The 17,154-nt window shown below is 43.5% G+C and overlaps 1 protein-coding gene and 1 long non-coding RNA gene across 3 annotated transcripts; both read right to left on the reverse strand.

Annotated features, from left to right (window-relative positions):
- Window positions 1-5,571: 5,571 nt before the first annotated feature.
- On the reverse strand, window positions 5,572-7,972 carry LOC122760044. Of its 2 annotated transcripts, XR_006358323.1 has the most exons (4): window positions 7,669-7,972; window positions 6,586-6,617; window positions 6,294-6,386; window positions 5,572-6,064 (listed from the first exon to the last, which is right to left on the reverse strand). It is a non-coding gene; the product is annotated as an uncharacterized LOC122760044 (long non-coding RNA). The 2 variants fall into 2 exon arrangements; XR_006358322.1 differs by having other exon boundaries at window positions 6,586-7,969.
- Window positions 7,973-10,113: 2,141 nt separating this feature from the next.
- LOC122760049 lies at window positions 10,114-15,761 on the reverse strand. The gene is made up of 2 exons (XM_044015127.1): window positions 14,748-15,761; window positions 10,114-10,785 (listed from the first exon to the last, which is right to left on the reverse strand). Exons 1-2 carry the CDS (start codon window positions 15,758-15,760, stop codon window positions 10,773-10,775), a joined length of 1,026 nt encoding a protein of 341 aa, XP_043871062.1. The 5' UTR covers window position 15,761; the 3' UTR covers window positions 10,114-10,772.
- Between the last annotated feature and the right edge of the window lie 1,393 nt (window positions 15,762-17,154).

The following is a 17,154-nucleotide window of genomic DNA, read 5'->3' on the forward strand; positions in this document are numbered from 1 at the left end:
TGGGCTCCTCTGGTTGGCAGTGGAGAACAGACGCCACACCAATCCGGGACCCCCAAGCTTCCAGGCAGGGGACCAATCGGAGACGGGCACTCGCATACAGTTGCATCCTGGGGACAACACACAACTGCAAACCCAAAACGGCAGAGGCCGTAATACACACACTCAGACATGCACACACAGACAGACACACATAGTGGGGTGGAGTGGCTCAGTGGTTAAGACCCTACCTTGTGTACCAAAGACATCATGGTCGCAAGTTTGATTCCACCCCTGGCAAATTGTACTTGATTCCATTGTAAGTCGCTTTGGATAAAAGCGTCTGCTAAATGACATGTAATGTAATGTAACATAGACACACACACAGACACCCATATGCAGACAGACACACACACACACAGACACACCTACACACACAGACAGACAGACACACACACACAGACATTTGTTGGTGGATAATTTGTATCACAAACACAAGACAAGTGAAAGAAATGAGGGCGGAACACGTCATCAAACTGGTGGGTGTGGAAACATGACAGGAAGTACCTGTGTCTCCAACAAGAGAAGGATGTTAAATTTCAATATAAAACAGAAAGTGGCCCAGAATGAACAGATGTCACACAGAAAGGCACAAAACAACTTCAGAAGGACACAAAGAGACATAAAAAAGACACAAAGCAACTTCGGAAGGACACCACAGACCTAACCATCACCCTCGACAACTCTGTGGTAGCTCCTTCTCATACCGCAAGGAACCTGGGTGTGACACTTGATGACCATCTCTCCCTCACTGCCAACATTGCTGCAACAGCTCGATCTTGCAGATGCATGTTGCACAACATCAGAAGGATACGGCCTCTTCTAAACCAGAAGGCGGCACAGGTTCTGGTCCAGGCTCTTGTCATCTCACGCTTGGATTACTGCAACTCCCTGCTGGCTGGTCTCCCTGCGTGTGCCATACGACCTCTGCAACTCATCCAGAATGCAGCAGTTCGACTGGTCTTCAACTTACCAAAATTCTCTCACACTACACCGCTCCTCCGCTCCCTTCACTGGCTTCCTGTAGCTGCTCGCATCCACTTCAAGACTCTAGTGCTTGTGTGATACTCACAAAATAAGCTATAATAATTTTGTTGAGATATAATTTATTTAGTTCATGTGAAAGTCACTATTTAATTTATTGTGTTGTTTTTGTATCAGCCCTATATGTTAAATAGAAACATAATAACATGCTGTTGCACCGAACAGACAGTAGGTGGCAGCACTGACCAGTAGAGTGACTGGAAGTCTCATAGTGCGTCGCGGAGATGGAGCTCATAATCCAGCTGAATGGAGAACGAGCAACATGTACTCTGCGTCGCTGATTTGTGTTTAACTTTCAGGTCAGTTATCTATCGTTTTTATGTGACTTAAGATGTTTTACAAGTTTTTAGGAATCCCCGGTGAGGTATAATTTGTGTGACAAGTGTTTTAAGTTTTAAATATGTAAATGTCGTGGTACGTGACCGGCGCGATTGGGAAAATGGCGTCCGCCGCCGTAGTCACTTTACTTGTGTTTGTTTCTGTCGGCCCCTGTGCATTTGTGCATTATTTTTGTATATATGAAATTTAGTTGTGTGTAATATGTTCGGATCTGTGAAAGATAAAGGTAATGTGCAGATTAGCCTTCGGTAAGGATGCACATTCCTAGTTTAAGTTCAGGTATTATAGCTTATAGAGTATTGTCAGCCATTTTGATTTTGTTTCTGTCATGTTAATGTTTAATTGCAAGAAAGAAGAATTATGTTTAATCAAGTCCAGACTTGAAATAAAATGTACAAATACAATATATATATATATATATATATAAATAATATAAAACGTTAAAATGTCAGTATGTAAATAAATCCAGCTGAATGGAGAACGAGCAACATGTACTCTGCGTCGCTGATTTGTGTTTAACTTTCAGAGGGATTGTCTATATATCTGTCAGCGGTGAACGAGCCGGGACCCGCTACACTTGCGTTCCATGCTACAAACGGATCCAGTCCAGCCTACATCCAGGACATGATCAAAACCTACACCCCAGCCCGCCCACTCCGCTCTGCATAGGCAAACCGGCTCGCTGCCCCCTCACTGAGAGGATCGCAGAGGCATTCACAGAACTCGAGACTGTTCACTGTCCTCGCTCCCAAATGGTGGAACGAGCTCTCCATCGACATCCGGACAGCGGAAAGCCTCCACATCTTCCACTGTCGACTAAAAACACATTTCTTCCGACTCTACCTCGACTAAGATGACAACAAAACAAAAAAAAAAACTTGTACATCGCACTTATGACTAGCACTTCATAGTTTGATCTACTTGAAGCTCTTACTTACTTCTAGCTCTTAGTTGTACCCAAATGATTAAATGCACTTTTGTAAGTCGCTTTGGATAAAAGCGTCTGCTAAATGACATGTAATGTAATGTAATGTAATGACACAAAGAGACATAAAAAAGACACAAAACAACTTCAGAAGGACACAAAGTCCGGGCTTGATCTTTATTTCCATGACATAGTTATAATCTTTGTCCAGGCTATAAGACAAGATTTGGACTGGTAAAGTAGTCGGACAGATAACTACATTATCGGTGCTGTGTGGTTTGGACTGTAAAGAGACTTCACCAGCGTGAGTAGCGCTTCCTGCTAAGTTAGCACAGAGTTCACGGGCGCGGCGGCGTTTCATCGTTCTTCACGCACACAGACTGTGCTGAGTTACTGGAACAGAGGCGAGTTTGCTGTTCGTTTGGACAAAGCGGATTGACAGAGAGGATTAACATCTGTACGAGCCACGGTGTGCGACTCCACGCAGGCATTCGCAGGCGGAGCTTCGTCCCTTCATCTCCTCCTTACGGTCTTCCAACTCAGCAGGTAAACGGTGCGCCATGTTACTTTGCTCACGAGCGAAGCGGCCGTTCAGTTTTTGGTCACACGCAACAAACAGGCCTGCAACGAGTTCATTAATAGGAAATACTGGCATATGACATTTGAATTGTTCAATTAATAGCTGGTTTGTTTGATCACAATCTGTTTATTGGTGTGTTTGAACACTGCAAGCAGCGGCGAGCTGTATGTGACTGTATCAGACTGAGTCTGTGCTCCGGTCATGGAGGACGTACTGAACAAATATTTTTAATTAGGACATGTCAGTTGTGAGCTCTACGTGACCTTTTCTTAACAATGTGTGTGTTTGTACGTCGGTGAAATACGGTCGCTGACTAAATACGGCGACCGCTGGCCGCAGTCTGATGTGAAGTGGTGCAAACACACAAACACATGTTTGCTGACTTTATCCGGCACATTAGCTTCATATATAAAATCCTCTGAGGCTGGAAGTTTGTGTAAAACACTGCTCCACTGTGCAGCCACCAACAGCACACTTGTCCCTCCGCGTTGACATAATACCGCTCTTCCTCCCTCGCCTGCACTCTCGCAGGGACAAGGTGTCTTACACTAAGGGGGACCACGAAAAAAGGACTGCGTATTCTTTTTCCACACTTTGGCGACTGGTAGGGCCTCCAGAGTCCCAAATATAAGTATTAAAATGGTTAAAAAATTGATTTCGCATAATATGTCCCCTTTAAGTTTTTGCGCCTTAGCAGGCCCAACGCCAGCTCTGAGGAGTATTTGAATGCACTGGATAATGCCTTTGGGTCTCCTGAGTCCAGTGAAGACCTCTATTTTTCTTTTCACCTCATCCAACAGAAGGCTGGAGAGAAGTTGTCTGATTACTTCCGGAGGCTTGAACCTATTCTAGCCAAAGTTGTTGAGAAAGGTGGGATTTTGGCCCGTGACAAAGACAGAGTGAGAGTTGAACAACTGCTTCGTGAATCAATTGGCTCCGATTGGATGTTGTTACAACTACGGTTGAATGAGAGAAGAATATTCCCTCCTAATTTTCTTGATCTACTCTCCGAGATCAGGGTTAGTGAAGAACAGGAGCGGACAAGACAAAGGGGTATTACCCGTGTTCGAAGTGTTGCTGCACGAGAGTCGATTGAGTCTGACATAGACATTGTGGAGTGGCTGAAAGCTGATTTTAAAACCCTAAAAACCCATGTAGCTGAGATGAGTAAGAGCCCTTTTTCTGCCAGAGGGGGAGCTGATGTTCACACATCTAAGCCTAGAACCTTACAGTCTGGCAGTGACAACACTGAAGCTGTTGCTTTGTGAAAGCAAGTTAACAGGTTAGAAAAGAAATTAAAGGCTAAGAGTGGCAATGCGCCAGAACAGCAGTTTGCAGCTGCTGCGGTTGCAATGAAGACTGCTGATCATGGTTTTTCTATGCAAAAGCAGAGTTTCAAAACTGACAGTGACCGTTTTTGTTATAGATGTGGAGAAGATGGCCATATTGCTTCCAAGTGCTCATCTCCTGAGAATGAGAAAAAAATGATTAGGAGGCTCATAGCTTCACTTCACAAAGTTATAGACAGATGTGCTCCCGACTCAAAAGATGAAACAACTCACTGTTCAGTTAAAAAACAAGCTGTGCATGCCAAGTCAACTACCCTGATTCCTGAGGGCCTGATTGGTCCGCCGTCTACTGTGCAGGTGAAAGTGAATGGTCACCCCTGCACAGCGATTTTGGATAGTGGATCACAAGTGACCATACTTTTTGAGAAATGGTATGAGGAACAGTTGTCAGGTGTAGACATCCAACCAGAATCTGGTTTAGCCATTTGGGGCGATACAAGCTACCCATACTTGGGATATGTTGTGGTTGACATGCAGCTCCCTAAAGAGCTTATTGGCAAGTCAGAGACATTGTCAGTGTTGGATTTGATTTGTCCTGGACCTAATTCACCACACTGAAAGAAAAAATCTGTTGAATTTACATGAAAAAAGTATGGACATCGGTTGCACACAAAAAAATCATGTTATGCCAACATGAATATTGCACATAATAAAATCATGTTACACCATAATGAATATTTCCTTTTTACTACACCTAAGAATTTTACATTAGACAAATATGATTTCATCATGCAATTATCCCCAATTTGTTCACATTTAACAAACAATAAAATTACATTTTAGTAGCACAATTATTTCATATCATTATTACGTGATTGCAATTGCATTTTTATTATGCAATTTGTGTCATTTTTTTATGTTTATTATACTATATTTCAATTAGAATTTACCAAACATACATTAAAATTAAATGTACATAATTTAGTATGATGTACATTGTTTAGTTGCCAACTGATCAATTAGTCATTGATATGAAAAGCAACGCAAAATTCATCAAACACAGGACACTTAACACAAATTTGCACTTCAACCCTTTTATTAATTCAACTAAAAAAATATATCTTTAGAACAGTGCAAAAAGTTGATAAAGTTGAATTTCATCAACTTGAACGGTCATTAACTATTAACTGAGCATTGACAAAATCTAACATTTCGGTGTCTTATATCAGCAACTTTTCAAAGATGCTCTAAGCCTTTTAAAGTGCTCTCCAAGACGCCCTAAAACAAGACCTAAAATCAGTGGCTATCTATTTTGGGACTTTTTTTGGGAAACAGAAATGTCAAACAGAGCAAGGTACCACATAAACCCACTCTCAAAAAAAGAGGAAAACAAAGGAACCCGACTTTACAAGGTTATTATTACAGTCCCAGGCAATCTCTGTATGCTGCTCTTTAAAAAAAAGACAAAACTAAGGCAACGCGAGAGACTTAGGCGCTCTCATAAACATATATAACAAAACTTGCAAAACAGAAAACTATGACATTTTCTAAGATACCATCTGTATTCAAAGAGTTGGATTTTCAGGGCCTGAGCCCTTTTTGACAGCACTTTGCCTTCCAACTCCATTACAACTTTCTGTACCACCTCAAAGGTGTATCTGAGTTGAGGAGGGTAGTCCAGGTTTAAGGCATGGCAACCGCCACTCCAACACTTGGTAGGTCGACCAATATGGCCTGGCCTTCAAGGACCACAAGGATGTCCTCTACCTCACTACCGCCATTTTGCCTTATGAGGAAAATTCCCACCGTGGTGTCCCCGATTCCGTCCTGGATTGCAGCATGGTCTTCACTCTACAGGACAGACAATAATTTCAATTAAGTTTTATAGGAGCAAAATATGACCAATCACCACCTGAAGGGGAAGTAGAAAGGTTTCAAAGCATTGTTACACACACATTCACAACAAGCATTGTTACACACACAGCCGGGACTCAAATTATCAACTCAAATAATCAACAAAACACTTGTCCTTGTAAAGTAATCTAAATTCTGCTGTCAATGATACATTAGTTGGACTCACCTCATATTCCATGAACAGGTGTGCTGGGTCCTCGTGAAGATATACGCACAGTCCCTTTATGATTAGTTCTCTTACAACCTCAGTGTCCTCACTCTGGAAAGAGACAGTTACTTTATTAACAGGTTTATGCAGATTTTCCAAATCAATTTGACTCAACGAGGCCAAGGATCAAACCTATTAGGTTTCTTTATGACAGTATGGAGTGTCAAATCACAGGTACGTGTGTAAAGTGAAGTATTCACAATATATGTTGTGAAGTTTAAATAAAATGTGTGTAGATTACACTACTCACTATAATCTGGCGGACACTGGAAGGAAAGGAGTCTGGAGTACATAGGAGAGGCAATTATGAGAATTCACATGCAAACTTCAGAACAAATATGAATCTTTACTATGTGTTAATTGGCTCACAGATAAATGTTTATGGTTATTGGGTTAACAGAATTATACTGTTTTTAAAACCACATAGACACCTCTGGTCAATTTGACCCAAACCATCTTAAGGATAAACATGTTACCAGGGGTTAACAGAGGTAGTGCGATAACTGTTCAAACTCTATATTATATTACATTTATCATTCTATCATAGTTACTCACACCGTTTACCTGACACCCACGCTTCATTTCTCCACTTTGACTTTCAGAGCACTGGCGATGCTTTGTTTTAATTAAACAGTCGGATTCCACTAGTCCACACCAGTTCTAAGTTAGTTGCTAGACGCTACCTGAGGCGACTCGACAGCAGCGACGCGTGAACGGGGACCTGACGCCGACCGCCGTTACCTGTTCCCCTCGACCAGCTCACCTTCATTCCGGACACCACCACGCCGAACACCGCGGCCGACCGGTTTACACAATAGTCTCCGGGGCTGCAGCTGGATGCTACTCGGTTTATAGCCCACAGGCTGCAATGTGCCGGGCGCGTGACAAAAATGACGTCATATACTGTGTCGGGCCGGGCGCGTCAGGTCCAAGCTCTGAATTTTTGAAACTTTCTCGGATGCATGGACGTGCAAAAAGTCTTCTGTACATACAATGTCTGTGCGTGGGGCTTATTTAACAGCAAACACCACAGATTCACTTTTACTATATGTCAAACTCCCATTATAAATGACAAAAAGTAATTGATATACTGCACATTTCACACTACACAAAAACACGGTGTGCACACATTTCAATGAATATCGTGAGAAAGCATATACAGTTCTGTTCCAGGCATTAGCATAGCACTAGCTTGCGGTAGCTAACGCTAGCATTAACTTTGACTTGCTCGATGTTAATAGCAGATTAAAACGTCCTGCTTAGTGAAAACAACGATTCTGAAGTGATGTCTCCCACTTCCTAACGATAATTTATTAGAGTGAATTAAATTTACCTTAAGCAGATGACTCGTTGGTGCTTGCAGCATCAGTGGTGAAATGGCAGACCCCAAAATATTCCCTCCTTGAAAGTTTCTCGATAGATGGGGTTTCCTTCCACTGCTCCAAGGGGGCGGAGGAAAACCATAACTATTTCATTTGGTATTAACATGATTTAGATATGTAGATGTAACACCGCTGAAAATTAAGTGTGATCTTCAAGATTGGCATATGTTTTGAAGGGAAACAGAAATATTTCATGTTATTTATACAAGCTTAATATTTGTAAATTGAACAACTTCACTTTTCCCCTTTTTTCAGTGCAGATGAGGTCCCAGTGATTTTAGGCACCAATGCGAGTTTGTTTCATAGGCTTGCTACTCTGTATGGTCACCCAAAGATTGAAACTCTGGCTCGTGCTTTGAATGTCAGCAGTGTTGGACCCAAGAAAGACATTGTTTCACATAACAGTAGTGAGGTGGACGCTGATGTGACAGTGGGTCTGGTGAAATGGATGGGCCCTGGTCAGTTGGCCATTCCACCACAAGCAAGCTGTTGTGTACCATGCCAAGTGGATTTTTGCCAGCCAGAGCCTAAGGGCCTAGTTATAGTGGAAGCAAGTGATGCTATGCCATTGCCTCAAGGAGTGATGTTTCAACCTGTTGTGGCTTCAGCTAAAGTGTTTTTCATTGCTATTGCAGAATGAAGCAAATAAAGAGGTGAAAATATCTCAAGGTACACTGTTAGGTAAAATGCAAACAGCTGACTTGGCGAGTCCACCAGTGACTGGTGAGATATCAGGAGAGGTGGGCCCGAGTTTGATTGGTTTTGGGGATTCTCCTATTCCCATGGAATGGAAAGAGAGACTTACTAGGAAGCTGTGCTAGAGGCGTAAGGTCTTCTCACTCCATGAATGGGAGGTAGGTTTACCCAAAGATGTAGAGCATCGCATTCGTCTGTCTGACTCCAGACCATTTCGGGAGAGGTCCAGACGTCTGGCGACTGCTGACATAGAGGACGTACGTAAGCACCTTCAGGACCTGCTGGCTGCAGGAGTGATCAAAGAGTCAAAGAGTCCCTATGCATCACCCATAGTGATTGCACGAAAGAAAAATGGTAGTGTGCGTATGTGCATTGACTACAGGACTCTGAATACTAAGACCATTCCTGATCAATACACCACCCCGCAAATCGATGATGCACTGGACTGCCTCTCTGGTAGCCAGTGGTTCTTAGTGCTTGATTTGCGCAGCGGCTATTACCAAATAGCCATGGCCGAGGAAGACAAGGATAAAACTGCGTTCATATGTCCCCTCGGGTTCTACCAGTTTGAGAGAATGCCTCGGGGTGATGGGGGGCTCCTGCGACATTTCAACATCTGATGTAGAAGGCTGTCGGGGACATGAATTTGCTACAGGTTCTCGTTTATCTTGATGATTTGATTGTTTTCGGTGCAACTCTTGAGGAACATGAGGAGAGATTGATGAAAGTGTTGGACCGTCTTGAGGAGGTCGGTCTCAAGGTTTCTGTGAACAAGTGTCTATTCTGTCAGTCTAAAGTTAAATATGTAGGGCATATTGTGTCGGCTGATGCGATTGCCACAGACCCCTCTAAGGTGGAGGCTGTCACTAAATGGCCACAGCCCACTGATTTGAAGTCCTTGAGATCCTTTCTTAGTTTCTGTGGTTATTATTGCTGATTTGTAGCCAGCTACTCCTCAATTGTGAAACCATTGACAGACCTCACTAAAGGTTATCCTCCAGTGAGGAAAGGGAAGAAAGTAAATTCTGCGAAAGATCAACAGCAGTATTACAAGGAGTCTGAACCATTTGGCTTGCGATGGACTGATGCATGTTCCAAGGCTTTCAGTGAGATCATTAGGTGTCTCACCAATGCGCCTGTGTTAGCCTTTACTGATCTGGACAAGCCTTATGTGTTGCACATTGATGCCAGCCTTAAAGGGCTTGGAGCCTGTTGTGGGAACTTTTGTGAGTGAGATGAAGCACGAGAACTGAGTCGGATGAATACAAGCAAGTTGATTTAATCTGAGTTGCAACCAGAGGAGCACAGTTTACAGAGTCGAAGAGTCTGCAAAGTGAACAACACTGAGCAGAGAGAAACAAGGCGTATATAAACATGTCTTCAGCAGTATGTGTACGTGATACAGAAGAACAGAAGGTTCATTGGATAGAGTAGTTGTCTGATATGATGCCAATAAACTGTTGTGAGAAACTAGCAGATATCAGTAGAGAACAGGGAGTTTCTTGGGAGGACAGGGACCTTGAGATGAAATGGGAAACTTATAATTGCCCTCTACACCTCGTGTGACCCAAGAAACAACTAACCACTGAACCTTGTGTGACATAAAGAAACTGTGTGTCTGTGTGCATGCAATATGCCATTACATTTCCCCCCTTTTTATCCTTAAGGATAAACGAGGAAGAGAAAAACAACCAATAAAACACAATCAACAATAGAAGCAACAAAATATGCACACACAATATAACACAACAAATCCCAGATGACAATCAAATATGAGAAAAGAACAGTATTCAAAACTTCAGACTGAGCATTCCAACTGGTTTACGATCAGTCGTCACACAGAATACAATTCAATGGAAAACCTTAAGGTAAAAGTTGCAAGCTGTTTTTGTGGATGAAAGCATCCTGAGTAAGGATCAGTTTTTGTGTATGTGTCATAGCATTTGTAGCAGTCTACACGTGTAGGGTGTGGTGTGGTGTAGGTCTTCTTGCGCCCACGAAGGTGACACAGAAACTACGTCTGCACGCCACTTGTTGTCTTCTTTCTTCAGACCCTTGGTCGCCTGCGTGCCTGTTGCAAACGCAAAGTCTTACTTAGCAGCCTCTGGAGTTTGTAGTTTTCCAGGAGAACCAGCAGGGGGTGCTGGAACCTTTCTGCAGTGGCTGGCGTGGATCCAGGTAGCCCGCTCAGCGACCTTCACAGCAGTGTGGGTTGTCAGCAGGATCTGGAACGGACCTTGCCACCTCCTGTTCCTCCACGACTTCCTCCTGAAGTCTTTTATGACCACAAAGTCACCTGGTTCGAGCTGGTGCAGGGGACCACTGGCTGGAACAGGGAGGGCTGCGATCACCTGTTTCTTTACATCAGAGAGCTGTTTGGATAGATTGGTACAGTAGGTTAGTGTGTTGTGATCACAAAGAGCTGTTGATGGGGGTGGAGATCGGGGAGCTTCCACACCTACAGAAGGAGGAGTTGCAAAAAGAATCTCAAAGGGGCTCAAGTTAGTTCTGTTTCGTTTTCGCATTCTCATATACATAAGCACTAGAGGAAGTGCTTTTGTCCATGGAAGACCTGTGTCTTCACAACACTTGGCCAGCTTGTTCTTTAGTGTTCCATTCTCCCTCTCTACTGCACCTCCACTAGCTGGGTGGTAGGCACAGTGTGTTCTCAGGTTAATGCCTAAGTATAGGCTCAGTTCAGTGATAGCTGAATTAACAAAATGGCTGCCATTATCACTGGAGATTTTAGCTGGAATTCCCCATCTGGGAATGATTTCAGTAAGAAGGGCTTTAGCTACTACTGAGGCAGATTGTTTTGAGGCTGGGAACACTTCAACCCATTTGCTCCACATGTCTACCATCACTAAACAATGAGACTTTCCTTCTGATGGAGTTAGTTCTACAAAATCCATCATGACATGCTCAAAAGGTCGAGTTGGTTGAGGATGAGCAGCTTGTTGGGAAGGTTGGATTGCCCTGCCTACATTGTGAGTAGCACAGATAACACAGGCTTGGCAGTGTTTTTGAGCATAGGCAGAAAACCCTTTTGTGAACCAAAATGTGTTAATCATTTGCTGCATCCCTCCTTTTGATGCATGGTCAGACCCATGCGTCAATTTAGCATAGTGAGGGAAGAAATGGGAAGGCAAACACGGGTTGTTGTCGGGGCCTATCCAGATGCCATCATGACATGAAGCACCTGCGTTTCTCCAAAGTTGCTTATCTTTTGGAGATGCAAAAGATTGAACAGCACTGAGGGAAGATGGCACGTCAGAAGAAACTGAAACCAAAGTATGTGATACAGAAGAGTTAGACAAAGGGAGAAGAGAAGCTGCCTTGCAGCTGCATCCGCTCGAGCGTTACCTGTAGAAATCGGGTCAGAGGCATTAGTGTGAGCAGCACATTTACACACAGAAATGGCAGAAGGAAGAAGGATGGCATCTAAGAGATCTGCAATGAGTGTGTGATGCAAAACAGGCTTGCCATCAGATTTCAGAAAACCTCTATGTTTCCAAAGTGCACCAAAGTCATGAACAACACCAAAAGCATATCTGGAATCAGTGTAGATATTTACAGATCTACCCTTAGCTAATTGGCAGGCAGTCGTTAAGGCCACAAGTTCTGCAGCTTGAGCTGAGAAGTGAGGTGGAAGAGATGATGACATCATCACGTCATAGTCAGAACAAACAGCAAAACCAACACGGCAGAGACCTGTAACTGGGTCTCTTGAAGCAGAGCCATCTACATAGAGGACAAGGTCAGGATTTGTCAAGGGCGTTTCTGTCAGATCAGGTCTTGGAGAACAAGATGCTGAAAGTTCAGCCATGCAATCATGAGTCTCACCATCCTGTGGAAGAGGGAGCAGAGTAGCAGGGTTAAGAACAGTACACCTCTTAAGAGTGACATTAGGCATGTCAAGAAGACACGTGTGATACCTAAGGTGTCTAGCAGCCGAAAGGTGTGATGTTTTCTGCTCAGAAAGGATCAAAGAGACCGCATGTGGCACAAGAAGAGTCAAAGGAGCGTAGCCAACTATATCTCTTGAGGCCAAAAGGGCTTTTTCAGCAGCTGCTACAGCTCTGAGACATTTTGGCATGCCTGCTGCAACAGGATCGAGTTTACCCGAGAAATATGCCACAGGACGGAGCCTATCACCATGAGGTTGTAGGAGGACAGAAGTCATGCAACCCGAACGTTCATCCACAGTCTGAGTGAATGGTTTGGTTGGGTCAGGAAGTCCAATTGTGGGAGGAGACTGAAGTTGAAGTTTCAAGTTCAGGAATGCAGTGTCTGCTTCCGGTGTCCACTCAAGTTGTGAGCGAGAGGTCATGCCTGATTGGTGACACAAGGTCCTGAGGGGTCTTTCAACCTCAGAAAAATTAGGGACAAAAGCGCGACAGTAGGAACACATCCCCAGGAAAGATAGCATTTGTTTTTGGGTAATTGGTTTTGGAATCTTTTGGATAGCTTCAATATGTTTTGGAGACATAGTTTTGCCTTCACCAGAAATTATGTGACCCAGGAAGGTCACAGCTTGTCTGACAAATTGTAGCTTGTTTAAGCTGGCTTTGTGTCCTTCTTCTGCCAGATGTTTGAGCAGTTTGATAGTGTCAGTTATGCATTGTTTTTCAGTTGGAGCGCAGATCAGAAGATCGTCTACATATTGTAGTAAGGCAGTGCCATCAGAGAGCGCTAGAGGCGACAATGATTCGCATAAAGCCTGATTGTAAATTGTTGGTGATTCAGTGAAACCCTGACATAAACGGGTGAAAGTATAACCTTTCCCGTTGAACTGGAATGCAAACCAGTACTGAGAATCCTTGTGAACAGGAACACTGAAAAATGCATTTGATAGATCAACAACTGAAAACCACTTAGCAGAGGATGGAACTTGTGAAAGCAAAGTGTAGGGGTTAGGAACACTTGGTGTTCTGGCATGAATAGCTGCATTAACTGCTTTTAAGTCTTGAACAAATCGCCACTCGGGTAGAGATGGTGGTTCTCTAGCTTTTTGAACTGGAAAAATAGGAGTGCAGACAGGTGAGTCATTGCATGGGATAATAACACCAGCTTCCAATAAGGATTTAAAAACAGGTTTAATGCCGTCGACGGCTTCCGGACGCAGAGGGTACTGAACTCGTTTTGGTCTGTAGTCAGACTTAGGAGTGACTATTACAGGTTCACAATTTTTTATGAGACCTACATCATATTTGCCTTGTGCCCACAATTTGGGTGGGACTTGTGCAAGGGCTGGATGGATCTGTTCTGCGGAGAGCATTTGGTGTATGTGTTCGGTTTTATCAAGATTGTGGTCTAGCAAGTAAACAGATTTCAGAGTAGCCACAGTTAATTTGCATGCAGTTTTGAAAACACCCCCCTTTGGCGAGTACGACACATGTGGGTCAGGTGTAGATTGCCAATCTTTGAGCTCAATGCATGATTTTGTCCATGGACCTAAATCTCTCCATTGATCAGTTTGTCCTTTGGAAAGCGAAATATGTGGATGTGAATTGTTAATCAGAAAAAATCATTGTTGTTCAGCTGTTAAGCTGACAGAAAGTGCACATCGCAGGTCTGTCCAGTAGAGAGAGTCAGTCAGTAGAGTATCTTTGATGTCAGTCCACCATTTAGTTTCATAGTCTCTGTCAAGGTCAGTTGTCACGTGTGACGTGCAATGGAGTGCCTCAGGCTGCATGAAAGCTGCAGTTGGGCTAACCAGTGCATGTGCACGTTCAGTTAGAGATGGAGCCAAAACACTCTCAACTTTCCATTGGTATATGTAGAGCAGCGAGGAGATTAAATCAGGTTGCTACTTAGCCATTATATAGGCTTCAGGATTGGGTGGAGTTGTTCGTCTCACAGCTTTAACTCCTTCTGGTGTCGAAATCAGGTCGATGCCAAAAGCCATCATCAAGTCTCGTCCTAACAAGTTGAATGGACAGACTTGGGAAAGCAAAAATGAGTGCTTTACTTTAGTAAATGGTTCAGGATGAGAACACGTAATTGGAGATGTATAGTTCTCTTTCACTGTTGTTCCACATGCACCAATGGAATACATGAAATTGCCACTGAGTTTGGCCTCAGGTATTTCAGAGTATTTTAACACTGTGCGTGTTGCACCCGAGTCAACCATAAATGTAACATCTTTTCCTGCAACATTCAAAATCATAGTGGGCAGTTTCTGCACCATTGAGTCATCATACATGGTGTATGTTCCTATAGGTTTAAACTCAGTTTTTCTCTGTAAAACTTCAATAGTATCTGTGAGTAGTTGGTGTTGTTGCTGCGGTGTAAGCGTGTGAGTGGTGTGTGTGTGTGTGTCATTCTCACTCCCCTTTTCTGAAGGTTCAGGGTAGGCTGTCTGGGTGACGCACGCATCTGGTCCTCCCCTCCCTCGTCTCTCAGATCAGTCAGATGATTGTTGCCAACGGTCATTTCTGCCTCTAGGTGGAGCACCTCTTCCTCTGCCTCGGCCTCGGAATTGTGTGCAATCCTTTGCCCAATGTCCTTTAGTGCCACACAGGAATCACACATCGTAACCTGGTGGTGGTCCCATTCTTGGACCTGATCTCTCTCCTTGCCATGGCCTGCGTCCCCTCTGCATGCCTCTTCCTTCTGACAGCAGGCATTCACTTTAGCAAGGTCACAGTGAGCAGGGGAAACCTCAACCAATTTCAGTCCTAATTGTGTGACAAAGTCCTGATACTGTCGGTCTGCTAGATCAGCATTGTCATTAGTGTCCCAATTCACCGTTTGTGGTCTGAAGTCACCATCTCTTGGGAAAATGTCTTTCACCTTGGAGAAATCAGATGGTTTCATGTATTTCATCATGACTCTCTGGATTTCGCCTGAGGTTGGTGTGAAATCTTTGATGAACTGAACATAGGCTCGTGCCATGGCAGCGCCACCTTGTGCAGGCTTTGGGAGGTGTGATGCTGCATCAATCAGGTCCTGAGTTGTCCATGGGCGGTAGACAAAACCTGGATTTCCATCCGGACCCATAACTTGCACCATTGGCATCGTAAGAGCTGAATCTGATTGTTGTCTGGTGCGTGCTGCAATTGGAGGGGAGAGGGAGGAGGAGGTGAGGACACTGGAGCCTGGTGAGGGAGTGTTCATGAAAGAGGATGTGGATGACATCGGTGATGACGTGGCAGATGAGGCGTTGTATGGAGGAGGAACCGAAGGCGGAGCCATTGCATCTGGAGGGGGTCGTCTTCGAGGGAGGGACCAGGAAGCGTCATCAACCAGAGAGCTCTGACCGCACCCTGTCAGTTTAGGATAGAGAGAATTCTTTTTACTCTTAGGTTCAAAATCACTTCCTTTGTCTTTCTTATCAACTTTCATACATGTTATCATTTTGCATGTTATCACACTTGTCTCCTTTCTCTCGTTTCACATTCATCTTCCCACTTTTTCAGACATCCTTCATTCTTTTCAATCTCTCTCATTTTATCACTTTTCACTCTCTTTTTGCTCATAATTGTCTGTCTTTCTTTCTCAAGACTTTCACGTAATTTTTTCAGTTGAGTTTTGCTCAACGATCCCCCTTCTGGGAATCCATGATTTGTTACCCAGTAATTTAAACATTCAACACTTTGATCCCCATATTTTTGTTTCATGGCCAGAATAATTGGACTGTCTGGATCATTTTTCGCTCGTTTACTTCCTTGGGTACCCATGTTTCCTTTTTACCAAGAGTCCCTGACTCTTTTGATTATTTACCTCGTATAGACCCTGTCTACCGGTAAGTCCCTGACTTCTAGTAAATAATCCTAGGTGTAGGTCTTTGACGCCTATAACCCACACCTAACTTCAGTGAGAATGGAACGTTCTCACCTACCTCAGTGAGAGTGGAAAGTTCTCACCTACTTCAGTATCAGACCATAAAGATCTGTACCTACAACTCAGTATCAGATTATAAAAATCTGTACCTACAAACTCAGTATCAGGTTATAAAAACCTATACCTACAAACTCAGTATCAGGTTATAAAAACCTATACCTACAAACTCAGTATCAGGTTATGAAAACCTATACCTACAAACTCAGTTTCAATTTCAAGGAAGTAAACCCCTTCAATCAAAACCTACAAAAAACATGACAGTTCCGTGTCAATGTTCCAAAACAAAAAGGAAGTAAACGATGGAAAATGATGACCAGCAGTAATGCAAGTATCCACAGACTCAGAAAATACATAAAAAAAAACTTACAGAATCATTGTCATTATTCATGAATCATTGGTAAATTTGGAATTTGGAAAGTCAACATCTCACCGTCTCAAGCGGACGTTATCTTTATCTTGGATCGTCGTGGAGCCAGTCAGTCAATCAATTGGATCGCCGGTCCCCTCTCTCTGAATACTTGGTTGGAGGTAGAGGAAGATCTCCTGGATTCCAGGTGCGCGCTGCCGACGTCCTTTTGATCCCGACGGACTCTCAGACCCACTTCTGACACCAAATTGTTGTGGGAACTTTTGTGAGTGAGATGAAGCACGAGAACTGAGTCGGATGAATACAAGCAAGTTGATTTAATCTGAGTTGCAACCAGAGGAGCACAGTTTACAGAGTCGAAGAGTCTGCAAAGTGAACAACACTGAGCAGAGAGAAACAAGGCGTATATAAACATGTCTTCAGCAGTATGTGTACGTGATACAGAAGAACAGAAGGTTCATTGGATAGAGTAGTTGTCTGATATGATGCCAATAAACTGTTGTGAGAAACTAGCAGATATCAGTAGAGA

The sequence above is a fragment of the Solea senegalensis genome, unplaced genomic scaffold, assembly GCF_019176455.1.
Source record: "Solea senegalensis isolate Sse05_10M unplaced genomic scaffold, IFAPA_SoseM_1 scf7180000012881, whole genome shotgun sequence".
Classification (NCBI taxonomy): domain Eukaryota; kingdom Metazoa; phylum Chordata; class Actinopteri; order Pleuronectiformes; family Soleidae; genus Solea; species Solea senegalensis.

What these genes read in the sequence shown, in the direction of transcription:
- LOC122760049 (XM_044015127.1), bottom strand. Translation starts at nt 15,760, where the DNA reads ATGAAAGTTGATAAGAAAGACAAAGGAAGTGATTTTGAACCTAAGAGT.